Source organism: Drosophila santomea, chromosome 3R (assembly GCF_016746245.2).
Source record: "Drosophila santomea strain STO CAGO 1482 chromosome 3R, Prin_Dsan_1.1, whole genome shotgun sequence".
Taxonomy (NCBI): Eukaryota; Metazoa; Arthropoda; class Insecta; order Diptera; family Drosophilidae; genus Drosophila; species Drosophila santomea.
In genome coordinates this window covers 28,140,025-28,167,795 of record NC_053019.2, presented here as the reverse complement: position 1 = coordinate 28,167,795, position 27,771 = coordinate 28,140,025, and the positions used below count along the sequence as shown (strand labels likewise).

The 27,771-nt window shown below is 46.3% G+C and overlaps 1 protein-coding gene across 7 annotated transcripts in view; it reads right to left on the bottom strand.

Moving 5' to 3' along the window:
• LOC120451565 (band 4.1-like protein 4A) overlaps nucleotides 1-27,771 on the bottom strand; it is a 58,131-nt gene that overhangs the window by 12,102 nt on the left and 18,258 nt on the right. For all 7 annotated transcript variants that reach the window (XM_039635373.2, XM_039635374.2, XM_039635369.1 and 4 more), the window contains exons 2-11: nucleotides 20,746-20,917; nucleotides 9,489-9,593; nucleotides 8,997-9,121; nucleotides 7,537-7,634; nucleotides 7,117-7,325; nucleotides 6,018-6,170; nucleotides 4,751-4,923; nucleotides 2,913-3,176; nucleotides 943-1,398; nucleotides 9-407 (exon numbers count right to left, since the gene is read on the bottom strand). In XM_039635373.2, coding sequence (XP_039491307.1) covers nucleotides 9-407; nucleotides 943-1,398; nucleotides 2,913-3,176; nucleotides 4,751-4,923; nucleotides 6,018-6,170; nucleotides 7,117-7,325; nucleotides 7,537-7,634; nucleotides 8,997-9,121; nucleotides 9,489-9,593; nucleotides 20,746-20,829 — 2,066 coding nt within the window. In that variant the 5' untranslated portion in view covers nucleotides 20,830-20,917. The remainder of the gene's footprint in view (nucleotides 1-8; nucleotides 408-942; nucleotides 1,399-2,912; nucleotides 3,177-4,750; nucleotides 4,924-6,017; nucleotides 6,171-7,116; nucleotides 7,326-7,536; nucleotides 7,635-8,996; nucleotides 9,122-9,488; nucleotides 9,594-20,745; nucleotides 20,918-27,771) is intronic.

Here is a 27,771-nt window from a genome sequence, read left to right as displayed (position 1 = left end):
TTGCTCACTTGTTCTTGCGATGCCTCCTGGACTTGTGGTGCGAATGGGTGTCCGAGTGGCTGTCGTTGCTGTGGAGACTCCTGGCCACCATGCTGCTCTTGGAGACAGCCGCCTGCTGCACGGAACTCTGGCCCAAGCTGGCCTCCGCCTGGCGACGTTGCACTTCCCTCCACTGCGACGTGGAGTCGATGAGCTCAGCACTTCCACTCCTCATCGAGGAGCTGCGATGGCCGGAGTAGCTGCGTCCTCGGGTGCTGTCGTGGTCGGATCCTCCGGCTGAATCCCTTCGATGCCGGTGCGAACGGCGGTGCTTGCGATGATGCGAGCGTCCTGATCTTCCAGAGCGACCTGATCCTCTTGAGAGCTCGCTTTCGTTATCAGAGGTGCGGCGATGACGGTGCTTGTGCCTTAGATTAGAAACGTAATTGCAAATGCAGAAGGTCAAACTAGGTGAAAATACCAAAGTTGATACGCATAAAAACTGGGAAATTCTAATTCCCTTGCGAAATTCCGATATTTGCAGATAAGATAAATGGACAAATTTAATCAGTAAACACTCGCTTTTCGCCAACCACTCAAACTATTCGCTTGTCTAAGGATGTCCAAGTCGATAGGGCTTAAAATGGGTCTTAAAATGTCACATATACTGGACTCTATCTTAACCTTTAAAAGTTAATTAAGTGTTGACGACCTTAATTCATCGAGTTTGATAAAATTCGCACGCGTCGCATTTATCTAAATTCATTCAAGATTCAGAGCTGATGCCCTGTGATATCTATGCAATAATCACAGTTGATGGGCTTGGATATGATACCATTTTTAACATTTAAGTTAAAAATAAATTCTATAGAAATTTAAGCTCTTTCCTGCTTTAAAAATAATTTGTAATCTTTAAAATACTTTTGTACTTTAGCTGGTATGTTAATTTTTACGAAAACTTACTTGCGCGTGGACCGCGAGTCGTTGGAGGAGTGGCTCTCCACGGAACTGGAGCGGTATCGCTGCTGCTGATGGGAGGCGGAGGAGGAGCTGGCCCGCTGCTGTCGGTGGTGCTGCGAGGACGAGGAGGTGGCCCCCGCTGTCGAGGACTGGTGGTGCGGATGGTGGCTGGTGCCGTGGCCGTGGCTGTGGTGGCTGTGATGGTGGTGCAGCCCGCCGCCGGCCGTACTCGCCGATCTCACGGAACGCGGACTCGACGGATTGTGGCCGAAGAGGGATCGCTGCTGGGATCTGGGCCAGGGAGCACTCCGCGTGCTCCTCGGGGAGTCGGGCGTTTGCAGGTTGCCCCCGCTGTTGTTGTTGTAGCTGCTGGAGTTGTTGTTCTGCTGCTGGTGGCAGGGTCTGATGCCCAAGCTGGTGGGTATGCTGTAGGTGGAGCGATAGGGGCTGTCGTAGTTGCTGCGCATCGGCGGGGGATGAGGGGGATGGAAGAGATTAAAGGCGGGGGATCAGTCATCGGGATCTCGCATTATTTTGCCATAAATTTAAATTGTTTAACATAAACGTTGATTAAAGTCTGCGGCATGGAAGGCCATTTAGGCTGTCCAGTCTGCGCCCAGGCTGTCCAATTCGATCTGGGGAGGCAGGTGAGCTCCTCCAACCATGCCGCGATGCCACCATGCCACCATGTAACCATGCCACGAGATCGACACAGACAAATAATGCGCGTGTGCAAAATTGAGTAATTGCCGCACTGGCAATCAGCGGGCAATCATTTTGTACTCTCAGGAGTCGTCGCTTCAGTGCAGTTCAGTTCAGTTCCACTGAGGAGCCCAGAAAATCCCAGAAGAACGTGCCTGCTGATTTATGCTCCCTGGGATGCAGTGATCTGTGATTTGTGATCTGGCATCTGGCATCTGGGTTCTCTTGGATGTTGGATCTGGGATCTGAATAGTGTGGTGTGGCGGGGATCGGCTGCCTGATTGGCCTGATGTTTGGGCTTCTCTTTGTTTGCAAATGATAAATGACGCGGGCTATTTGCTCATCCCAGGATGAGATGCAGGCCCCAGGAATCCAGCGATTACGATTGGCTTCTATTACCTTATTTAGAGCCTCACCTGAGCGTGTAATTTATGCACGGATGGTGGGCAAACACTTACACTGGACAGCTGGAAATGCTGGAAACGCTGGCTGGTAATTGTCCAATTCAAGTGCTTTTTGGGATCGCTTTCGATTCGTCTCGAGTCTCTACAATGGCATATACACTCCCTGGCTATAAATCGCCTGGCATGACTCAATTTCGCCCGTTCATAGAAGTTCTATGATTTTTATTTGTCCATCTAATTTGATGCTCACAACCATAAAACATTTAATAAATGTTGCGTCTAGACAATGTAACTGCCTTCGAAATGGCAACTAAATGGATTTTGAACACGAATTCGAAACAGAACCCACAGTGCCAGAGGGCACTTGAGCCGTAACAATGCCAAGGAGCTTCTATCTATGTATCCTGTTTGTCCTGTCAAACGCAAACGAGAACGCAGGCGGAAAATGCGGAAAAGGCGGGGAATGATGAAGTGCTCCGGCTGCATTCGCATTCCTTTCAAATTGAACCCGGCGATTCCGAATGGCAATAGCCATACCGAAAAATATATGTTTGAAAATTAAAAAGAGATCAAAGGCGAGTGCTCGCCAACGAGCCACATGAGAGCTCTTCCGGCGCGCCAGCTCCCAAAAATGATTACTAAAAAGCAAAAAAGGACTTGGCGGCCAACAGAAAAAAAAGGAAGGACTTGGCCGGAAAAAAGGACAACTATGTACGTCAAAGGAAGCAGCTGCCGCACACATAAATGGGTAAAATACGGAGCGCGATGGGTAAATACACATGGGCGACATGGGCGGACGGGTAAATCAAAACTTTTGTGCTCGGAATGAAAACAAATGATGGGCACATTCCGGACTTCGGTACTCACTTGGAGATGGTGCCCATTCCGGGCTGGGGCAGCGGCCTGTTGCCCATGTGGCTGCCGCCTCCTAATGTGCCCGCTCCACTTGCGCCACTTGCTCCGTTCCCATTCCCATTCCCATTGCCATGGCCATGGCCATTTCCATTGCTGTGGCTGTTAAAAAAGTCATCAATCACGCGGCGCGGCTGGCGCTTCGAGGGAGTACGGGTGAAGGCGGGCGGCGATCGTCCGGCGGAAAGTGCATCCTTCTCCGTTTGCTTGTCCGGGCGACTTTTGGGTGTGGTTCGATGGGTTCGGGGTTGGCAGACATGCGGTGGTGGTGGTGGTGGTGGTGGTGTTGTCGGGCAACATAAAAGTAGGCATAAAGGCGTCCAAAAATATTAACAACCAAAATGGGAAAATGTGAAAAACAAAAAGAAAATGGTAAAAGAAAAGGAAACAGAAACAGAAACAGAAAAGGAAAGCGAGAGTACGGATCATAGAAGACGCTAATAATGAACAGTGAACCATAAAAAGGTTGTAAAGCACACACAGCCAAATAAAATAAAAACCCAGCAACTGCGAAACTTTCATTTGTTTCTCAAATTAAAAACGTTCTGTTCTTGGGGCAGTCATAAAATGAGCCGACGCCCCTAGAAAACAAAAAAAAAAAAACTTTGTTTTTTTGGCCACTAGAAATGCCCTGGCAGCCAAGTTAATAGTTTCACTGAGTTACTGTTGGCCACGTGAACTCCATTTCGAGTCCCGGAGCAAGAAAGTTTACCGCAGCAACTAAATGGTCAGCCGCAGTCACCGCAAATGTCCAGTCATAAACATGAAGGACCTGAAGCCCCAGAGTTACCCTCCCTGGATTCCCTGGATTCCCTGGACTCCCTCGATTTCCTGCCACATTCGTCATGCACAATTGCCTGCATTTGGTGAGGCAGCAGCAGCTTAGAGCCGCCTTTTCGCAGAAAGTCATTAGTGGGCTTTGCACTCGAGTTGCTTTTTGGCTGACTGCCCGAAGGCCTCCTAATCCCAATCCCCAGCCCCATCACCATCTCCATGCCCAGCTCCATCCGCAGTACCCCTGCAGATCCGACATTTTTATTGGACTTCCAATTAGTTGACCATGCAGGCGATGGCGTAAACTTGATCTATGAACACTGGTCGGGTTGCACTGCATCTGGATGCTGCTTCTGTTTGGATTTGACTGGTTGACTGGGCCAGAGATGAGCTCTAATTGGTGCGGCGGGAAACTCGAGGAGCTGACATGCGAACTTGGTTCATTTTGGCGTTTTCAGGGGTCTTCTTTGTTAACTGCAGTAGCCCTCTTATTTCCCTACTTGATGAGCATAGGTTTTGGATTCGGAAAGAAAAGAGTATCTCCTGTTCGGCCTATATGAAGTTTACATTGAATTTATTAGAGATTTTAATGCGTTACTTTTACACTGGTAGTAAATTAAGGCATGTCTAATATGCCCAAACACATTTATAGGATAATTAACCCTTGGAATGCCCCATCTAGCCATCCATCCTCTCAAGAACCAGCTCACTTGTTCCTCCACTTGAGCTGCCCCTTAATGAGCCAATCACATGAGGTGCACTTTGAGGCCAGGGATTGAACTCGAGTGTCTGGGCCATTGAAATTCGTTACGTCTTAATTGGCTGCGCTTTTGGGTTTGGCCAATAAATTAGGCAACGGTGCACTAGTGTGTGTTTTTTTTTTTTTTGCCTAACAACTCCATCTGATGGGCGGAGCACACACGACTGCACCCACAGGAACTTCATGGAGAGTTCCCAGTACTTCCCAGTACTGGCCAGTATTTGTGGCCAGTTGGATGATTACTCAGTTGGTTACTCACCTGTGCCTGAAGCGCGATCCCAGCTGGAACAAATCGGCGGCATGCGACTGCGAACTGGGCAGAGGAGCCACTCGCACCTGCCTGAAGAAGGCATGGTGCTCCACGCAGCAGCGCCATAAGTGCTTGCAGGCCGACTTGCGAGGCGTCTCGAATCCGTAGGTGCTCAGCTCGTTCTGCGGGAAGAAACAGGAACGGAATCGCAATCGCAATCGCAAAGGTGTGATAAGCACAAGAGTCGAGTCACGATGGGAACTGCGAACTGGGAACAGGGAACTGGAAACTCGACTGGGACATGGACATGCCGACAAAGAGGCGGAGTGACTGAATGAATGCCCCTGTCGGGTTCGCGCCCTCCCATTTCCCATTCCAAACTGTAAAGTGCTGGCCAAAAAAAAAAATACAAAAAAAAAGAAGCTGGGATGGAAAAGGGAAAAATCAAGGCGAAGGAAAATGCTTAAGTTTCCGCCTTTTGTGCGCGTCAACTGGCTGGGAAACTTTTTTGATTATCAAAGCGTTAACACCCGAAAGTGTGCAACTTTCGGCAGCTCCAGCCATTCGGCGTCCTCTATCTACTATCTGCTACCAAGGCTACCATCTTCCGGCTACCAGCTACTTGTTGTCTAACGAGTCCTCCTACGCTTTTGGCTCCTGGCGCCACTTGATGCCGCTGACAGCCAAAAGTTGTCGCCATAAGGAGCACATAGAAAAATTGGCGACACTGCAAAACGGGAATAAGAAATTGAAAGCACTCAAAGGGAGCTGTAGACTAACAGATACCCTGTTGACTTTGAAAGAGGATTATAGTGCCAATTATAAGAATATTATGGATTTAGAATTGAAAGATTGCTTTGTTAATATTTAGTTAAGACTATTATAGCACTATTTACTGTATTACTATTTACTCTAAATCTCTCACAATGGCTAAGGATTGAGATATATTGTATATTGGTTGATTTATCTACATTGACGCAAGCCCAAAAAACCCTCTCAACTGCCAGATACTTCCTACTCGACTTTATCGCTGGTCTACTACCCTTTAGAGCCAACTTTGGACCATTCACTCGCGAAACGAACTGCAAATTGTAAAAAGCACTTGTCGGCGAACAAATTTATGGCTGGGATGGGCTAGGAACTGGAATCGGGGACACTCATCCACATCGTCACAGTGGCCATGTGGCCATTGTCGTTTCGGGTGCCCAGCAAGCTAACAGTTTACAGTTTTCCAGTTCCCATTGTCGCGTTGCGTTGGGTGCGTTGGGGAATTTACATTTTTATCGCTTATCCTGAGCATAAAATAGCGTCCTTTATAATAAACTTTGGCAATGCGCGGCCAATAGTAATGAGCCACCGTCGTCTTGTTGCGCAGCACGACAATCCCGCTTGGAGTCAGGCCCAGGAAGTACTCCACGCTGTCCTCGCCCTGTGGGAAAAGGGGAAAAGTGTTACGAAAAAGTGGAGAAAATGGGAAGCTGAGATACTGAGAAAGCTGAGAAACTTTCGCATGCGGAAGGCGGGCGCAAAAGTTTCCTTTCGGCCATTGCCAAAAAATGTGTTAACAAGAAGAAAGTTTTCGCCCATTAGCAGCAGGCGGCATTTTTATGGATACCTCGTTCTTATACCGCCGCCCAACAAAAAAAAAAAAGAAGGCGAAATAAATGTAATTTCGGCTGTTAATTAAATTAAAAAGGAAAAGGAACGAGCCAGTGGCAAAACATATAAAAGACTGGCGCCGCGATAGTCAATGATTTGTGTCTATAAACAAACACAAGGGCGGCGACAAAGAGTGCGTGAGAAGGGGGTGGATATAGGCTTTATTATGGCACATAGCACATAGCACATACCATACCATATGAAGTACAAGGGTTCGGGATCCCCGACTCTACGCATGTATACAAACACAGCTGGTGATTTATTGAGGTTTGATATCAAAGTAAAGGGCAATAAAAAATGCAAATGAAGTGCCAACTTACGCAGCACAAAAGCGTAGACACACGAGACTCGCCTTTTTGGGGGTAATCATTTCCCCCCCACCCCACAACAACACTCTCCCAATTGGGGACCCCACAGAAATGTGAGCAAATGATTTATAATATTTGCCCCGAAATGAAATTAAACTTTGCATTTCCCTCTGACCCCTTTTATGCGGCTGGTTGAACGTCGAATGCCGTCTGCCGTCTGCCTGTTGGTGTGGCAAACCATCTGCGGTTCGCAGAGAACTTCGGGCCATGTGAGGGAACTATCCATATCCATATCCATATCCATATCCACATAGGTCCTATATGCCACCCCCATCCATTTCAGCATCAAGCATTAAGCATTTCAACCGATTTGGTTTGACACATGAGCAGCATCAGCACATTACTCACCAGAACGGGATGCAAATCCACGCCGTACATATCGTGCCATTTGACTTTGTCCAGATAGTTGAGCTCCGCACTGGAGGGCGACATTCCCTTGAGCTGCTGGTGGAGCTCGGAGACGCGGGTTTCCAGCTCGTTGCTCTGGTTGGGGAGCAGCCGGAACTCGGACACGTAGCCCTTCGAATGGCGCCGCTGATCATAGTCACCAAGTTCGGCTGCGGATGAGAGCATGTATGGTTAGATAACTCTGATTATTGCATGCAAAGTAAGCTTTAAGTACGAGTGTTTCCTTGTATTAAAGTCGAGGATATACGTTAGTCAAAGGATATACTCGAGTCAAGGGAAGTACTAAGAACCTAAGCATCAATTGGTATTTGCAAAGGGATTGTGTGACACCTGTGACTCACTGGGTGTTCCATTACTTACACTGCACCACAAAGGCTCCCAGCTCGGCAGCCAGCTCAAAAGCCACGGGCAGTCGTCCCTGCAGGACATCCTGTTTGACTTGCAGGAAAAGTTGATACCTGCAAGTGACAAATTTCATTAGCCAACATGGCAGCACAAAAAGCCCAAAACCCGAAATCCGAAATCTGAAAACCCAAAATACCGAAAACAAGGACCAGAAGCAGTTAACAAGTGGGCAAACAGAAGTCTGGGCATAAAATTAGTTGATCCCCCTGAATGCTTGTCCAAAACAAACATACGGCCCATTTGTTGACTTTGGGGCGTAACATGGAAATCATCGAAATCATGAAAACGAAACAAATACTACAAAAACGACAGACGGTAGGCCGGCATCATATTTCACAATTATTTGCTAAAATCAAGCGCAGTTTGAGCTTCAAGCTGCCTGTTTGCCTTAGTCCTCCGTGTCCTGTGTGTCCTGCCTGCCTGGAAATCAACTCATCGTTTGGAATTTTCAACTTTGTACCGACCAGAGTCAATTGCCGTTTATTGTGTGCCGCAGACTTTGTATAGCTAAAATAACACGATATTCTTTGGCCCTAGTGCACTTCCAATAATGCAACGGCAATTGCACTGCCACGCCCCCTCGTGACGCTGATGGCCAGCCGCCCCTTTTCCACTTGGCCAGAAGTGCATTTCGATGCATTTATATGCGCTAATATTAGCAGTCGATTCAGTGGATTCAGTGGATTCCGCGGCAGTTGGCCGGGATTTTGATGATGTTTGGCCAATGGTTTTGCCGCCGCCCTGCGAATGATTATGGCCAACGTGTCGTCGTATGGAGGGCAAATATTTGCACACACCAAATGCTTGATAAATGCAGCAATCGCCCCAGGATAACCAGACACCAGGACATCAGGACACCAGGACACCGGGACATCCGTACACCCGATGATGTGGCGATGAAAACCATTGCCACGGTCTCATTTCCACAATTTCCACATTTTCCCCTTGGCCATTTTGCTCGACATTCGCGACATTTGGCATTTTCCCTTCGGCCTGCTGGCCTTTTCCGCTGGCGTTATTTTAATTTATTTCGCTTGATGTGCGCGCATAAATGCATTAATTGCTCGATGCATTATCCATTAGCTTTCAGTTTTCAGTTTCAGTTTTCAGTTTTCAGCTCGTGCATCTCAATTCGCTTCATTTGTTCATTTGTTGTTTATTGCATTATAATTATGCGTCTGTGTGCCTCAATTAACAAATTAAATTTGCCAAATTCAATTTACCGAATTAATGGCAGACCAAAGATGGCATGGCACAAATTAAATGCTTAAATTGTTAATGTCTGTTCGAGCAAAAGGGATATTTAATCTTTTTAAAGGCCACCAGAACTGATAGCAATCTGACTTCGACTTCGAATTGCCCTAAGTGTTTGTGGCTTAGTTTGGTGAGAAGGGCTCAGGATTTGATTGCCTCACCTGGTTATTTCCTCCAGCAGCTTGCAGGGATCGGCGGCGTAGAACTTCACACCGAAGTACAAGTCATAGGGATCCGACTTGGGTTTCAGTTGACGGGAGATGCGCGACGCAGGATCTAGCCAGTGCTGTGGGGAAATGCAAATGGCAAATGAGGGGTAAGTTCAGGGGCGTACCACGGGGCGTATGAGCAACCAGGTGGTCGCACAACAGTGTGTGTGTGTGTGTGAGAATGTCAATGAAGGACACCACCATCGGTGGCAGGACGAACGAAAGCGAAAATATCTAGCCAGCGCCGCAGGCAAAGGACTCTCAAAGAGTTGCCATAGTCTGCTTGCTGCGGCTTTTCGTTTTCGTTTTTCATCGCGCCTGAATGAATTTCAATGAAAAGGAAAATGAATTTCCAAAACCAATATGTGTGCCCAGCGGAAGCGGTCTGCTTCACATTTTTTTTCTATTTTGGATCTTGGCTTGGAGTTGGCTCTACACACTTACCGTCTGCTTCTCGTCGTCTATGTAACGTATGCCGAAGTATGAGGTCTCGATTAAATTGAGCCTGGCGAAGACGACATCCAGCAGAGCCTGGCCGGGCAAATCATCCTGAAAATAGACAAGAAAATTGCTGTTAAAACAGAGCAGAGCCAAGCAGAGCAGAGCAGAGAGTCCTGGGGATGAACAGGAGGGATAAACGGCAGGAAAGGCAGAGAGGCAAAGGCAAACACTGGAAACTCTGGCAAACTGTTGAGCCATTGAATGGCCACAGAGACGGCCCTCCATTTCCTTTTCCCTTCGTCCTGCGCCCATTTTCCATCCAGTTGGCCAAGTCCTGCGCCGACAAAAGTGAAAACTTCCCAGTGACAATTATTCAATTGGAAAATTGCTGCCTTTTTTGTGTGTGCTTCTCTGGCGGCGAGAAAATAAATGTGGAAATAGCAAAATGGCCCGTTCTTCCTCTCGACCAAACAATTTATGGCAAATCGAAGGCGCCCAAAGTCGGGCAATCAACAATTTTTGCTGTTGGTTTAATTTAATTTGTTACAGCTTTAAAATGCCAATTCCCCCTTTTTTCTCGCCCCCCTGTCCGTCCGTTTGTCTGTCTGTCCCCTGTTTACCACGCCGCCCCCCGCGGCAGCTGATGCTCCTCCTCGATTGTCTGCAGTGTGTCTCATGTGCTACTTCGCTTTTTTCCGTTTTTTTTTTTTTGCTTCTCCGCTTTTTTGCTTTTTGCCAACTGACCAGCAGACACTGACTTTTGCCTTTTGTTGTTTGTTCGACCCGCTGCCATGTTTTATTTATGGTATTTCTGCCTGGTCGAAGGATCCCTTTGGGGCATCCGCATCCGCATCCACATACACATCTACCACATCCACAGTCATGTCCTTGTGAACATCCATATCCTGCACACGGCATTTCCCTTCGCTTGCATATTGGCCTGCTTTATTGTTGTTGCGTAATAAACTTAATGGCTGGCAAGTGTGAACACACTGGGATTCCGGGAGTGAGAACTCGGTGTAACTGCCCGTTTGCTCGCAACTTCGAGCTGAACTCGTTTTGAATTTATGGTAAACATTCTGCTGACCTCGAGACTTGGAGTCCGAAATCGAGCTGCTTAACTCGCCGTCTGGGAATTGTAAATGCCAAAAGATGGAGTCGAAGTTTGGGTTGCGATGTTGCAGACGTATGTGTATTGCAAATGATATTTGATACACATTGTTGGGGAATGTTTGCCACATGTCCATATAAATGTATGTAATACTAATGGCAAACTGTACAATACTCTATTCCAATCTCATTTAAACAGTGAATTTGATATGCCTAAATACATATCTATAGTAGGCAAGATCTGCCCAATAACCATTTACATTTCAACATGCCCAAAACAAACCGAGTTCCCAGTGGATAGGAGCCATAATCTCTGCATGAGAGCTCACTCCGCATCAAAAAGCCGAGCTGAGTTGGTTTTTGCATGAGCTCCGTGCCGCAGGACGAGAATGCAAGTGTGTGCGTGTGTGAGTGTGTGAGTGTGCGAGTGTGCATGGTGTACGAACTCGTGTGCGTGTGTGTCAAAAACTAATTGCATTTGTGCCGACTGCATTAGATGACAGTCGTTAACAGGACGAAGTGACACAGTGACAGTGAAGTGACATCGGCAGTGGCAAAGCGAACGTGATGCTGCAGCTGGGCAGGACATCAAATTTCTACTCTGGTCCTGCAGCTCAAATTGCATTACAAATACGTGGAGTGAACGTGGGCAAGGACATTAAGACAATGGTCTGTGAAATTTCCTACACCAGTCGAGTCCTTATTGTTGTCATCCTTTCACCAAAAGCTCTTGTTCCAGCTGCCGTTCCTTCCGCACTTCTCCAATTTTCCGACTCCTCTGACTTTGCTGTCAATGCTTTTACCATAAAACACAAAACACGAGAAGAAAAGTGCATTTTAAAAATGCATAAGAAACATGAGCGTTCATCATATTGTCGGTTGCCGTTTACTTACTGAGAGTAGGAGCTAATAATGCATGTGCACGTAAATGGAATTCCAAATGAGGCAAAAGCGAGTGAAATAACATTCCTTAAAGTGTGCCGAAAGCAAGTGAGGCATCTCTATCGATCTGGGATTCTTATTGGATTCCGTACCTTTCGGGAATCCCAACCAGCAGCCTAATGAACTAGTCGTTCAGCGCCTAAGTTATGGCCAGAAATCAACGTATACATGTAAGGACCGCAATTAATCACATGGGTTTTGCCCGAAAAACTTGTGCAAACAAGAGTGTTTTGGGTCCCAAAAGGTTTTCCACGTTCAGACGTTCAGACAAACGTTTCTGGGGGCGGAAACATTCGCGCCCCAACTCCAGCGCCAATTTCCACACAACTCACTCACTGACAGAGTTCAATAAATTAGATTTTCCCCCGAACCAGTGACGTAGATGATGTCTGGGGCATCAAAGGATGAAGGCTGTGGATGATCCTGATGCTGACATCGCAGCAAAAGCAACTCGAGTACGGGAAAAACAAAATAGAAAAAATGGGAAAAATTAAGAAGACGCCGGATGTGCCTGGCGATGATTATGTTGATGCTAATGATGATTAGGTCTTTGGCTAAAATGTCTTAATCAAATTATGCTTACTTTGATGTTGCTGGAAGGACCTACGCCTGCCTCCTGCCTCCTGCCTCCTGCCCCGGAGCCAAAGGACATCGAATCCTGGCCAAGTACACTTAATGAGCTTACATTTTTCGCCATCCCCCGCCGACTCACTACTGACTACTGGCCCTCAACCTCGATTGCTTCTTTTCTTGTCAGCTGACGGCAACACCAGAGCACAGAGCAAGTTTTTGCCATGCAGCTTAATTAGAGAACGCCAAGTGGTAAACCGGAAAATATAGCACACATGTCTGGCCACCAGCCAGCCCTAAACAACCTCCCTTATTTCCAACCCCTCCGGGGGACACTTTTCGGGCGAGAAAAGCAGCAAAAATCCCAGCACCGCGTTCCGGCTAAAACGTAATCAGCGTCTTGGCAAACTTTAACGACGTGACTAACCCAATTTCGGCCTTTTGCGTGTGCGGAAATGCGCTTTAATATAATTAGCACGTGTTTTATGTTTTCAAAAAGATGAGCTCCCCAGACACACGTGCTTGTCATAACTACTTGAAACTAACTTGACTTCATGAATAGTCAAGCGTGGTTGCAAGTGTTTTGGCAGCTTTTTTTTCACAGATTTAATAAATACGAGTATGTGAGTTTAATCATTAACTTTAAAGTCCGAACGTATTGTGCAGTCAGATTACATCGCATTGCCTTGTAAGCGCATTTGATGCCATTTAAACTGCAAGGCGGCTAACAAGAAACGCCAGCTTATTGCCCTTGCAGGAGCAAGTAAAAACAAAGCTGCCTGAAATGGAAAATGGAAAATGGAAAATAAGAAGTGAGTCAGGTCAGATGCTGGCACTGATGCTCCACTCGGCATCTGCCCCCAAAAGGTTTCACGTTCCACGGGTCGTATACTTAATGCCCATGCCCTGTGTGCCATGTGAGCTGTGTCTGCGTCGGTGTCTGTGTCTGTGTGCGTCTTAGCCTCGCCAATTGCATTGTGCGTATAATTGCGATGCTTGGCTTAAACGAGCGCTGACCTCTGACAACAAGAAATGCACACAACTCTCGGTTAAAAAAAAAAAAGCGAGAAGCGAAACATGAAAAACAAATGCAAAAAAACAGATGCAGAGAGCTGCATTCGTTTGTGTTTATAACGGCATTATGAGTCTTAAGCTCAGGGCTCTGAAATAAGAAATAAGAGGAGTAGAAATAAAAGCCAGAAAGAGCAAACAAACGGGGCTAAAACAGAGAGCTACGCAGAAAGGGACGGAGTGAGTCGCACAGCGCAATGTCACAGACAAAACGGCGACAAAATGAAAGAAAAGCAATGGCAGCAACATCGTGTCGTCGTTATGCACAAAAACCAGGCAGCCTTTCCAAATGCTAAAGCAGATTTATGTCTGCGCTCCCCTCCCCTTCTTCCCCCTTCTGGGGAACCCCCTTTTGGGGCACGGGTTCGGATCCACCCGGCTCATCCCATATTGGCGCATCTTCACCTAACTGAAAAACACATTCAACAAACGAGATTTGCGTAATTCCTGCAGCTCAGCGCCGAAGAGAAGGTTCCTCGACTCGTCTCGGTTTTTCTTTTATTTTTTTTTGCCTTTTTTTTTGTTGTTTGCCGGCTGCTTGTTCTTCGCAATGTTTGTTGTCAGTGGGTTTGGTGTTGTTGTTGTTGTTGTTGTTGTCGCAGTGGATGCTGCCTTTTGAGATTCCTGTACCGTGTGTTATGGTCATACCCTGCACCAGGTGGGCACAACGTTGACTCGGTCACAGCACTCAGCTCTTTGGAAATGGGTAATACAAATACAAATGGTAATACCAATTCTTGTATAAGCAGAAAAGAATGAGTTATGGCTGCATGCAACTAATTCTTTAACAAATTAAGCTGACATTAAGTTCAAGTTTAAATAGCTAACCTGTGCTTTGAATGATGGCATGCATCGATTGAGGTCTATTGACCTTCTAGGGTATCTGATAGTCGGAGTTCGGGCCCAAAGTTGACAGCTCCTTGTTCCGCCGATGCTGGCAGCTCAGAGACGTCGCTGTCTGTTTACGAGAGTTTTATTTCGCATGCCACGCCAAACGGCAAACGGCAACTGCATGCGGCACAAAGCCTGACAATGCTAGATGCGGATGGCTGCGACTCTGCTCAGCCTCTGACTTTGGCTCTGACTTTGGACTCAGGTTCAACATCCAACCACCGACATCCAGCGACCAACAACCCACATCGCATCAGCTACAGCTCCATCTCCAGCTTTGGCCTCGGATTTAGCCGTGGAATCGGCTTGGCTTGGCTTGGCTTGGAGTTTTGGCCCTAGCTGCGATATGAGTTGTGGGCACTGGTACATCATCGTCATCGTCATCGTCATCGTCACATAGCGGCACTTCCATTTCTGTTTTTCCACCGTTTTTCCTGACATTTTTTGCGGCATGTTCGGGCTGTTTTTTCTGGGTTGCAGTTGCAGCCAGTGCTTTATGTTGTTTTTCTCTGTTTTTCTGCTGGTCTGTCGACGGCTGTCGCATCTTTCCGGCACATATTATTTTTTGGGGGGAATTCTCTTTGAGCATGACTCCCTTTGCAGTGCTAATTCCAAGCTCTGGGCCATGCTATCGATGCATCTGGGCGTTCTGCACCCGCCACGTGAAATACCCGGTGAAATACTGCACGTGCAACTATTCAGATGCTCAGATGTTCAGATGTTCAGATGTTTAGATGTTCAGATGTTCGTATGCTCGGATGTTCAAACTGTTCAACTTGTCTCGCGCTTTTCCGCTTTTCCGGCGAGAGCTACGACTTCCGCCGCAGAGGCATCACTTGCATTTTCCGCTATCGCAATCGCACGACGTCTGTGCAAATGCTGGATATCATTGTTTGCCTCGCAAATATTTCTGCGCTTATCCAAGGAATGGATGTCTCTGTGTGCACTTCAAGAAATCTTTCTTTCTCTTAAACATAAAAGATGTTCAACTATTTTTGAATTACAGCTTAGTTCCAGAATTGGTTCCATATGTAATTGTATAATTGCTTTGCAAGCTTGGTTACCCAACATATCTCTTCACTTTTTTTATAGCCTTGCCAGGGAATTCCCCTTTTTTCTAGGTGTACAAGTCTGCGCTCACCTTGAATTTCTTTGGCGCTTTGTTCGCTAACCCATTCAAACGCTTGGCAAACAAACTGACAGCGACACAGGGCGCAAAGAAGCTGGAGATTCGGTGTTCCAGGGCTGCCAAGGGGTTCCCGGGAATTGGACGTCGGATGGCGGATGGCGGATGGCGGACGTCGGACCACCAGGTGAGTGAGTTATCTGATGGCCGTCAAGCCAGACCGCCTGCCATCCCCCATCCACCATCCAGTATCCCCCATCTAGTATCCATCACCCACCTTCCACCACCACCCACCCACCAGACTCTTGGCCACCCGCTGATGTCTGTCCGTTCTGTATTTGCGTTTAAAGTTTTTTTGATTGAATTGTTGCAAATTGTTTGCAAATCTATTTCGCCGGTCTCCCTCCGGCTCAACCGATTGAACAATTGCTTTTTGTCTTTTTGAAAGCGGAACGGTGCGGAGATTTAGGGGGGGGAACCTTGTGGCCACGCAGATACTCGCATTCAGATATTCAGATATTCAGATATAGCCGCAAAGTCTCGACTTGACACTGAGTTATGGTTCTGACAGCTGCGAAAGGCAACGAGCGGCCAGTTTTGGTCTGGCTTTCGAGTTTTCGAATTTTTGTTTGCCGTTTTCTGTTTCTTTCAAGGGGCTCTGCTCTTTGTTAATCCTATTATCCAACCGAAGCGCAACTTCAGCAACAGATAAAGTAATTACCCCGGCTGCCCCGAAAAATGCCAAAAAAAAAAAGTAAAATAAAAGGGCAACGCCGGAAAACTGTTTCGCTGAGCTGGCAAAAAGGTAAAACACTCGGTGCTTTTGGGCCTAACCTTTTGCCTCTTATTAATTACGTCATTTAATACGCCTGAAAGCGGGAGTATTGTGGATTTTGAATTTCGCTTATGCTTTCTCCACACAGCAAAAAATATTGAATTACTTTTACGGTTTGTATCTTTTTCAGCTCGAAGAAATAGTCATTTATTTCTGCGCTTTAAAACATAATCAATTAGTTCGGAGTATCTCGGCCGTTATTAAACATTTGCCATGGAAATGCAGCCATTTTCATTCCAACTTCATGGGTCAAATCAATGGCCTGGCCTTGCAAAACGGCCCAAATTACCGTCTATAACTGCTAACCTGGCCGACGTTGTTAAGTTTAAGCACACACAGATACTGGGATAGCCAGATAGCCGGATAGTCAGTTAGCCAGATAGCCAGCTGCATGGATACAGGTGTGGGTGCTGAAATCTAGACGCCGGCATTTATTTAGCCATTAAACACGCTTCATGGGCTTTGCTTATTTTCATTTTCATTTTCATTATCAATTTGAGCGAGCTCTGTCCGGTTTTCTCTGCGGAACGCAATGGCGGGGACTGTAAAAAAGCTTTTAACTTAATTATGTTGGCCATAAACTGCAGGCTCACTCGTATTTCGGCCAGATATAGCAATGACGCGAGCAGCGGACTCTAATTAAATGTCGCTCGGGGGCCTGGCCAACTTCTGGCCCAGCTCTGGCTTAGCACTAGAGTTTAGGCCCCCGATACCATATACATACGTACGAGTATATGGTAATTTTGAATTGCTGGCTTCGAGTGTTTGCTTGCGAGTGAAGCACTCGAACTAACCATTTTCCATTTCGGCCTGTCATTGTGGCCGGTGTGAAGTGAACTGAACTGAACGGAACTGGAGTGAAGTGAATGATTTACATAAATTCTCCAATGGCACCCTGTATTGACAGAATCAAGCGCTGGACAAACAATGCCCACACACTCCGGCCGCCACGGCTTAACCGTTAAGAAATAATTATATAACCTTATCCAGCAAAACAAGCTTATGCCATTTTGGCCGCCCCAAGTGCCAAGTGCCAAGAAATGCCAAGAAGTGCCGCGAAGTGCCGCTCTGCTTGGGAGCACTCGAGAAGTGGCCCAGACTTGGCCAAATGTCATTAGCATGGTAAGCGTGATAAATGGCCCGCAGACTCACGGATTTCTGGTCTATATACTGGTCTATATATACATGCGCACATAGAGTTCCCAGTCTGGGCATGAAGTCGTCAAAATCATTTGTCACAGTTTTGCCAGCCTTTAAGTGACTGGGCACCAGAGACAGGGTCTCCGGGGCAGAGGTTTTGTCTCGATTTCGGCGGGTTCAACTCCATTTCTCAGACTTTTGTCTCGGCAACTTTAAGATCTTTTGGAATTTGTGTCAGGCTTTCAGGGAATTCTTTATGGAACAATAAGCTTGGTATTTATGGTTTCTTGATTTAAAATCCACTTGGTTTTATAATGCTCACTAGTAGTTTATATTTTCATATACCCAAATTGCATTTCTTCTTTCGTTAATATGGGAAGCTCAACTCACAGTCGTGTGGTATAATTGGAGCTATTAAATAATTACTTCACATAACATTAGCGTCTATGCATTTATGTAACATTTTATGCTTTCATTGCTTTTTAAAAGGCAGTAATTTTATTTATTTTACATTTTAGTAACTAATGTAATGCTTTTTTTGACATTGTTGTGGTTACGGCTTACTGCAGCTTTTGATTAGTATTTATACCCGTTACTCGTAGAGTAAAAGGGTATACTAGATTCGTTGAAAAGTATGTAACAGGCAGAAGGAAGCGTTTCCGACCATATAAAGTTTATATATTCTTGATCGGGATCAATAGCCAAGTCGATCTGTCCGTATGAACGTCGAGATCTCAGGAACTATAAAAGCTAGAAAGTTAAGCTTAAGCATTCCACTAGCTGAATAACGGGTATCAGATAGTCGGGGGACTCGACTATAGCGTTCTCACTTGTTTTTTAATGCAACTAGCAAGAGCTACAGTTTCATCTAAGCATAATAAAAACTACACGCAACAAATTAGTCATTTTAAAAATCTCCTTGTAATTCAGTCCATTTTATTTAAAGTGAACTTCAATTCATGGCATTGTGGTCGCTTATTTGCGGGCGTATGTATACGATTTTGTTTGTTTTCCGCTTGTCGACTTAAATTTAATCCGCAAGATAACGCATTCCGAGTAATCACTCATACGCAACGTTCGACGCAGCTCTTGTCGTGGCCATGAAACATCGATTGCGCAACTGCAGATGTAAATTTCGCAACATTGACTGGCTGCGAGCCAGATGAAATGCAAGACGAGTGAAGCGCATCTCGTTTCATGTATATCTATAACAACACAGTAAAAATCGGTAGTAAAATACACATAAGCCATATAAATCTTTATGTATCTGCTCTATAAATGTTTATACAATCATTAAATTGATCTTCATACCACATCATTTCACTTCTGTGAGCTCCACTCTGCTGCTCTTCTCATCATTGGTGGACTGCAGTTGTTTGGTGGCCTTAAGTGCGTGCGTTTAGTGCCATCGGCAGCCGTCAAAATCAACACGGCCAAAACGACAACGTCGCCGTGGCAATTTGACAGGCAGTCTGGTCGACTTGGCCAAGTTGGCTGAGTTTTGGCCCCTTGGCTTCTTGGTTTGAAGGACTGTGCCGTCGTGTAAATAAAATTACGTTTTGAGGCTGGCGGCCACACGCATTTTTTCCGCTGCCTTTTTTGCATATCAGTCCATCGTCGTCGTCATCGTCATTGCGGCTCTTTGAGTTTTCATTCATGGCTGGGCTTTCGACGTTGTTTGTGGTGGCTTTTTTCTGGGTTTTCGGAATTTGTCGGCGGCGAGTCTTTTATCAATCATGTGGTGAGTCGCGGTGACTCGGCCCGACCCGCCAATAATGACAAGCGATAAGTTGTGCCAGCTATTATAAGCACTTGCTCCAGCTCTGTCCAGTTTTTAAACTCATTAATGGCGACCCCCGCGGGCAGAAACAGCCACTTGCCCACTTGGCCATTTGGCCATTTGGCACTTGGCACTTGGCCAGTTGGCCGTTGTCAAATTGTTGCCACGCCCCCAAATGCTAGAGCCGCTGGCATTCGGCTGGGATCTTGTAAAATTATTATAAATCTCCCCTGATGAGCTGTGATTATTAGCGTTCTACGTGCTCCAATTCCTGCACATGCCATGCACCACCACACGCCACAAGATTCAGTGCCCGTGTCATTAGTCAGTTCCCGGAATGGCTAAACTAGTCTGTCGTCGTGGTTGACTTCCCGACTCCCCAACTCCCTATTACCCTGACTCCCTAGTACCAATTCCTTAGTGCCGATTTCCCGATTTCCCGATTCCCCGACTCAGTACCGCCGGTCGATCAATCAGGCAGCAGGCTGCAACAACTTAAAGCCCGTGGGCGATTCACGCTCAACTGGTCCAATTACCCGTCACACACACAACATATATAGTGTGCAGCATATATAGTATGTGGCCCGACTTTGCGGCATCTGCATAATTAACTGGCGGCCCTTTAAGTCACTGCTAATTATGTCGCAGACCTCACAGGCACTTCGCATCGCATCGCATCGCAGATGACAAGAATTTGCATTGAATATGATCGGGCATCATGTTGTAGTTGAACCTTATCTCACTGAACATCGGCCGATTACCCTGAATTTGAATTATTCATGGAGTTATTTTCGGGATGGTTGTGGTCTACGAACTTAATTGATTTAATGCAGATTATTAAGATTGCACATTTCAGTTTTATCTCAATCGGCCTACAATTGGCATTTCAATCGATTGAAAAACTGCTGTAGAAGAACATACACTTAATTGCCGAAACTAGAGAGTTTTCAAGGCAATTTGGCTTTTCTGATTCAGCCACAATCGATAGCAACTTGATGTCATCGAGCTATTTTATAGCATTTTAACGAAATTTCCCCAAACATTCATAACTGATTTATGCCCTCGATTTCGTTCTTGGAATCCGTATTTGAATCGGACTCGGAATATTTTTCAATTAAAAGCCAAAGAGGCAAAAACAAATACAAATATGCTGGCTGGGAGTTTCCTTTTTCATGTGGGCCGTATGGGGACAAGATTTTGCAAAGGTTTGCTGAAACCGAAGAGCAGAAATCGAGGCCAGCTACCCAGCTACCCAGGCAGCAATCCGGCGGAGAGGAATCACAACAATTTATTTGATTTGCCCGCACAATGATGCCAACTATGAGATGGCGTGCGAAATCAGCGCAATTTTTCCCAGCCAAGCTGAACAGAGAATGGCGAATGGCGAATGGAGACAAAGGGATCCGTCGCCTGGCGACCCATTTAATTTGGCAAACGTGAGCAGTTTTAAGCCAAAGAGATGGAAAGGCGCTGGAAAGCGGCAGACATCTGTGGCGATGGACGTGTGAATGATGACACTTTGCATGTTTGCCAAGTCACAAGGCCCCGCACTAAATATTGATGAGGATGGCCTGGCATCCTGGCGTGGCATGGAGCACCCCTAAAATCCGAGGCACGTGCAAAGTATGCAACACTTTTGTGGCCACAAAACGCTCTTCAGCACGATGATGATGATGATGCCGACGGATGAATGGGGTTGTTGTGGGGGTGAAAGCGAAAGAGTTGGCCATGTTTACCAGCAGGAAAAAGCAAAAAAAAAAATAAGAAAAAAGAGGGAGCTCTAGAGCTGACTTACCTTGATCTCGTGTATAAACTCGGTTTCATCCAGCAAATTAATGCGCACGGACATAATCCGTGATGGGCGACAGAGGCAGTTCATGTTTGCTTAGCCGTGCTTTGGCTTTGGCCCGTTGACAAGATTAAGTATACGCCGCGTTGTCTCCGAGGGAGCAAGGCATTTGCTCCATCTGCAATGGAAATGGAAATGGAAATGGAGAAGATAGAAAGTGGTGATTAATATCGTGCAGGTAATTAGCTAGCAATTAGTGGGAATGCAACTGCAACGGGCAAAACCAGTTTGCTCCGTGGCTATGTAAACATTGTAGTTGAAATCTCTGGCATTTGAGCGCAGTTAAAGCCACTAGGCCTTGTTTTAATAACTCTTTTGGCTTCGCCGTTTATCTGCCTGGCGGATCAGCGGCCAAAGCAACTTCAACATCAACACCAACATCAACATCATCATCATTGGCAATGACAGTCCAACTGTCAGCGGTTGCCGCTCCCTAGTTGGGCATTATCATTATAATTTTATAATTGCGGTTGTTTGCCGGCGATAAGTTTAATATGCATGAAGTGGAAGAAGCGGGGAAGAATCACCTACGGCCCACAGACAGCGGCAGCACCAACAAAGTCACTTAAGCGGATTAGTTAAAGGGCTTTCTGCTCCAGTGTGTGTGTGTCTATGTGTGTGTTGGCCAAAAGCAGATTATGTCATTAGAGCCGTAGTATGTACATGGCATAGGAGAACCCGAAGAGCACGAGAGGAGGAAGCGCCGGGCTTTGGGTGCCAACATATCGCTTTAAAGCCGTCGTGACGAAATGCTGAGGGGTGGGAGGTGGGGGGTTTAAGAAGGAGGAGAAGGCCAGAACCCCCGCAAGAAGAAATGCGGCTGATAAAGCGCGAAATGTAAGCACACATAAGCATAATGGACAACTGCATGTGACGCTTGCCATGGCAATGACTAACATGTTAAGATTGTGTTCCTGCTCAAAATCAAGCAGACAGCACAAACGGACTAAACTAAAGACCGACGTTTCAATCGTTGAGCCCATCAAATCAGCTAGAGCCCCAAACGAATTAAGCCACGGCACTGTGTCTGCCGTATTCCGTATTCCGTATTCCGTACGGCCGTACGGCAATCAGCCGTATTCCATGGCCTGATATCTCTCGGCAACTTCACACAACATTCGCCGACAGTCGGAGAAAGAAAAAGAGTTCGCCTTTTGTGCCGGCTGCAACTACAAAATAATTAATGTGCACTCGCATAATGAAAGGCGCCGAGCGCAAAAGCCAAAGGAGCAGCTGAAAAACATGCCAGCATTTCGCACACTTCACATGGCCAGACCTCAAGTCCGTTGTTTTTCCTACACGGATACACGGATAGAAAGAGATACACATTTTAAGCAGCTGCCACAGAGAGGGATGCTTTGCTTAGTGGCTCTTTATCAGCCGAGTGACTTGGTATTTCGTCGAGTGTAAAGTGGCACAGCGTAGATAGTGGCTGCCTTCATTAGACGCTAGTAGCAGCAGCTACTGGCACATTTCCCACTGCCTGGCGCTCATTACACTAATGAAATATTATGCCTAATTAATGGAAAGTCGCCTGCCAAGTTGACTGACATCTGTCATACATCTGTCTTTAACTTGGTCACTCTGTCAACGCAGCAGCAACAGCAGCAGCAACATGAGCAACATCAATTAAAATGCATATATTTCTCAGAATGACAACCACTATGAATGGAATGGAAAATGGAAAATGGAGAATGCAAAATGCAGAATGGGAAATGCACTGCATGTAATTTTAATTGCAGCCAAACGCATGCAACAACAAGTTCATTCAACTTGCCCTCTTCTCCTTCTCCTCCCCAAAAACCAGAAAACCACCCACAAGTGGCAGCGCCTCAACGCACAGCGGAAATTACAATTTACATTTATGTGCCGCACTTTTACGATGGCATTTTCCACATTTTCCTCAAATTTAATGCTCATCTCGTTAAGCTCCCGCCTAGAAATTATGTACATTTAAATGGAAAGCAATTTGCGCGGCAATAAACCTATTCATTGCCATGTTCGGTCTTCAAATTTTCTAGACTTCACTGCTGCATTCTCTAAAGTCTTTTAATTATTTTTAGAGACACCATATAAAAGCTCTATTTTTAGAAGCTATAAATGGAATAGTGGCATGTCGCTTTAATATAAAATGTTATTTTCTCTACTAATAAAAACCCATTTAACACAGGTGTCGCAACATTTTACGTGGCCAGAGCCCAGTAACCTTTTACATACCAGAACTCGCTGAAAAGTCGAATCAAAAATGCTGAACAAAGGCCATAACTTTGGAAGGGCCAACCGCAAGGACATGTGCGAGTTGGTCCCCAAAAATCCCGCCACCGCACATATGATAAATATGCCATTGATCGATTTTTGAGCAGCTTTTCCGAACCTTCGCCATTCCAGCTGACACTGGGGAAATTTATCGCCCGGCATATTTATAGCGCCATATCTTTATGCCCGAGCCTGTGTTTACAGGACATCATCAGCATCAGCATCAGCAGCCGAATCAGAATCGTTTCTTGAGCCAGCGACACCCTCATAATTTCTTTTCCCATCAAATTTATCACAGCAGCAGGGGGCGGTGGGCGTGACTTTTGGCCAGAACCCCTGAACCCCCCTCCTCTGCATTTTAGACACCCCGGCCGGAAGAACTTGGCTTGATTTGTGATAAAGTGCGTGTGGCATTTGCCAGAAACCACCCGTCCTTTCTGCTTCCGCATTTATCAGACGAAACTTTGCTTTCAATTTTCCGGGCGACTTTACTACTTTCTTTCTTTTCCATGGCTGGCTCTTTATTTTTTTTTCTTCTCTTGCCTGCTACGTATATTAATAATATTTGTGCTCCTCACATCATCATAAACGTGGCTCCGCTCCCTACGATACTTGCATTCATTTCAGCTTTTCTTGGCTTGATGGACGGACGGGCGTATCAATAACTGAAAATGTCTCAAACAGCATTTTGTCATATTTCAATGGATCAGAGGACCCTTCATCCTCGTTTTTACCCCCATTTTCCTCTATATTTCCCCCCAATTTTCCCTCATTTTTGCCATTTTATGTTTGCGGAAGTAACACCCAGCCAAACAAACTTTCAGCACATCCATCTGCTTGGCAAAAGTGGGCGTTTGGGTTGGGTTGGGATTCTGCGTCTGGTTCTCTGGTTTTCTGGCTAAACGAAATTATTTATTACCCGCCGTGCTGTGTGCGTAGAAGCTGCTGGTAATGATGATGAAAAACGTGAAAGCATCGAAGAGTGCAAATGGCAAAAAGGTGAGACTCGGGGCTGGGCTTGGATTTGTATTCGTTTTCGGGTTCGGAAGGATTGCCCAACCTCATCAAACCAAACCAAACCAAACCAGACCAGACCAGGCTAGAACGTGAACCAGAATCTGAACCAGAAACTGAAGCAGTGCCAGACTCTCCGACTTTAGGGCTTTAATGATGATTAAATGCGCGCCGGGTTTGGAGCATTAGGGGGATATATGTATATGTATGAAAGGTATAGCACAGAGGCACTGATTTCCTCCTTTTTTAGTTGGTTGATTTGACTACGGAATGGGGCTTATTGGTTTTTGGGGGGCGTCGGGCAGCGAGATGTAAATAACTCTCAAATGAGCTGGAAAATTGATGCCAAGGGCAAAGGCATTTATTTTTCGTAGACTGCAAATGACTGAGACTTAATGGAAGGTGGGCATGCGATGGCTTCAGGGAAATTCCATTCTGACAGCTGTTAAAGGGTTCGTCTGAGACGCGTTCGTTCATCTCAAGACCTCAACAATGACATAATCCCGTCCAGAATTAGTTGGAAAAATACGTATGCACATATCTTCCATTCGGAGCCACTCGATGCTCCTCTTGAGATATGCGTGCGCAAAATTACTTAATATTTGTTCACGAGTTAGTCTCTGTTAGTCTCGTCTGGTTTTCTGACTGCGGCGCTATTTTCCGAGAATTTGCTAGCTGGCTCATTTCTGCAGAGCAATATGCACAGCCAGAGGTGCACTGGAAAAATCAGCATACTGCTTAGAAGATAAATATCCTGAATCTCATAGAAAAATAGCATTCTGTTCAGAGACTGCAACTAGACACCTAATGACAAGAATACCATACAGTTTATTAGTTAATTGTGCTAATGTCAATGGCATTTCTTCGTGTGCATATCTGTAGCCAAAGCCAGAGACGTGGCCACAAGACGCAAGTTGGCAATCCGCAGGCGGGCATAAATTTTACAGCCACCTCACACACAATTGCCACATAACACATGGTCCGAAGGGTGGAGTTGGAGGGTGGAGTAAGGATTGGGAGCTGGAGGTTGGGGCAGCTGGGCTGGGGCGTGGGCCTCGGAATACCTTGAGGCATTTGCAGCAATTAACACGGTCGACGGCGTGTCTTGGCGCCCACTTTCGACGGGGGCCACAATCAGAGCCAGATTCAACCAGATGCACTGCCTCCCGGTTTCTTTCCCACTTTCCCACTTATATTTGGCACGTAATGAGCCCGTGGAGCCCCCAATTGGATTGTCCAAGACATCCAGACAGGCTCTAATTGCATTGACGCTTGTGCCCCGAATGAAATACCCATGCCGCATTTGCAGCGAGTTTACTGATTGAGTTGCAGTTAATTATGCCGCTCGCTGGCATTTCGATGATTTTAATGATTTGCAGCGGTTCGCGGGCAAATATTTCGCTGCACTCTTGCCCCTGCTGGAGTCACGTATCTGCAATGCAATTTTTTTTGTTGCTCTTGTATTTTTCTGGCCGAGTCCTGGCTGTCGAGTGCAATGACACACAAGATTTTGCAACGTGTGCTGTATGCTGCATGAGTATTTATTTACAGTTGCCGACAACGACAGCTGCCTCCAATGAATCAGCGTGTGTCGCCGTGTGTGCGTTAATATTTAAGCGGTTGCATGGGAACTTGTTAACACCAACCATCCAGACCCGGAATCCAGAATCCAGGCCCAGAATCCAAGACCAGACGGTGCCGAAGCCAGAGCCAAAGCCAAAGCCCAGACGAGCGCCCAGGGAGCGGGCTTATCGAGGGGCTCCCAAAAGGGGGGCGCCCAAAAGGGCTCAAAGGAGGGGGGCTCAAAGGAGGAGAAGGTGGCATAAATGCAGAGGGGGAAGGGGGCAGGAAGCTGCACGGCTACGTGAGTGATTGTCAAGTGCTTGACGCTGCAGACAAATGAAATTCGCTTAAAGTGCGCCACAACCGCAGTTGCAGGCGCAGTCACAGTTGCAGTTGCACTTGGAAATGCCGGCTAGAGTTCAGACTGAAGGTAAGGCCATGCACTGCAAACAAAACATTGCCGTAGCAATGTAAGTAGCATGCAAAAACAATTTAGGCATACCGTGGCAAGCTCTACAAGGTATTAAGCTCTTTTGAAAGTTACTTAGCAAATACATTTAGATATATATTTTATCGAATATACCATGTATTTTTTTCGAGTGCCTTCGTCTGCTCTGTAGGACAACTTGACTGGCTGTCTGCGAGGGGGCGTGCCCCAAGCAAAAGTTGAGGCATGTGGCAGCATACCCAGCAGTGTTTGCACTCGCGCTGTATGCGGTTAGGTAAATACTTGATTACACGGACGGACGTTCGGTGCCAAACGGAGCAGCTCGAAGTGGACATGCTCTCCTGTTTACAGGGTATCCCGGTGCTGTTGGCCATCATGCTCCGTGCGGTGGTTGCCGAAGGTAACGTCATCATTGCACACCCCCATTCCTGCCTGCACTTGTGTATTTTCCTTTATGCAACACATATTTATATATATATATAGAAATAAAGAAGAGAAATACATTTTCCCGCTTTTCTTGTGCTTTAATGAAGGATGGATGGGCTGGCTGCGAAACTGTAAAATAGAATCAACCCATTCGTCATGTGGCGGAAAATGCATTTTATTTTCTATTCGGTCTGGCAGATGCGTGAAAATTGCTTTATTTTTAATGACTGCCGCCATGCAGAGGCAAGTAAATGGGACAGTTGCATTTGCATACCTCCGGGATACAATGGAATCCCAGGCATCTCGAATCTGCTGAGTGAGAATGCTGTATGCTGAATTGTGAATGGGGGTGTTTCCCTGACTTCATCTGGTCTTCACCTGGGCTTCCCTGCATGTCATTAACTTTATGAGTGCTTAAATGCTGCCGACTGCAGCTCAAGGTAACGGAAACTGCAATTGCAGTTATGAGGCCAAGCTGCTGGGTAAATTACCAAGATTATTATTACTCCGCGCTGAAGACGCCCACTCACTGGGCATCCCTGGGTATTCCTGGCTCTATTCCCAGCCCAACTCCACCTTCGATTTACTGCTGCTGGTGGCGGCAATTCTCCAAAGTGTTTCGCTTGCTGCCGAACAATAAACCAGGCCAACATAAATTCTCCTACGCACCGAAATAGAAATGCAGAGAGCTCGGATGTGGGGGGATAGTATGGTAACATATAGCTATAGGTCCTGCTGCTCCGCCCAGATCTTCAAATACCGCCACCTTCGGCACACGTGTTACAAATTTTATATGAGCAAACAATTTCTGGGGGGCAGAAGAGCTCAAAGCAGCTTTGGGAGGAGGAGGAGAAAAGAGGCGGAAATGGGCGGAGGAAATATACAAGCGAGTATAATATACAAGCGCCAGAGCAGATAAAGGAAAATACCCACCGAGGAGGAGTCAGCTGGCTGGCTGAAAGGCATTTTTATATATGCGCACAGGAAGAATGTCGTAAAAAAGTTTTACGATCAAACATTGCACTTTATGTGCTTTTATGTAAAATTACCGTACAACATTGGCAACATTGTCAGCTGAGCTGTAAAAGTAGCAGGAATAGCAGCAATAGAACCGACAAACCTTCCAAGGAAGCGGAGCGGAGCGCCCATGAGTCCCCAATCCGCCAGGCAATCAGGCAAAGTTGCCTTGTGGCCGGGGTAAATCCAATTTACTTATTTGAGCGACTGCTCCTCTGTCGCCATACGACGCAGGACACCACCTGCTA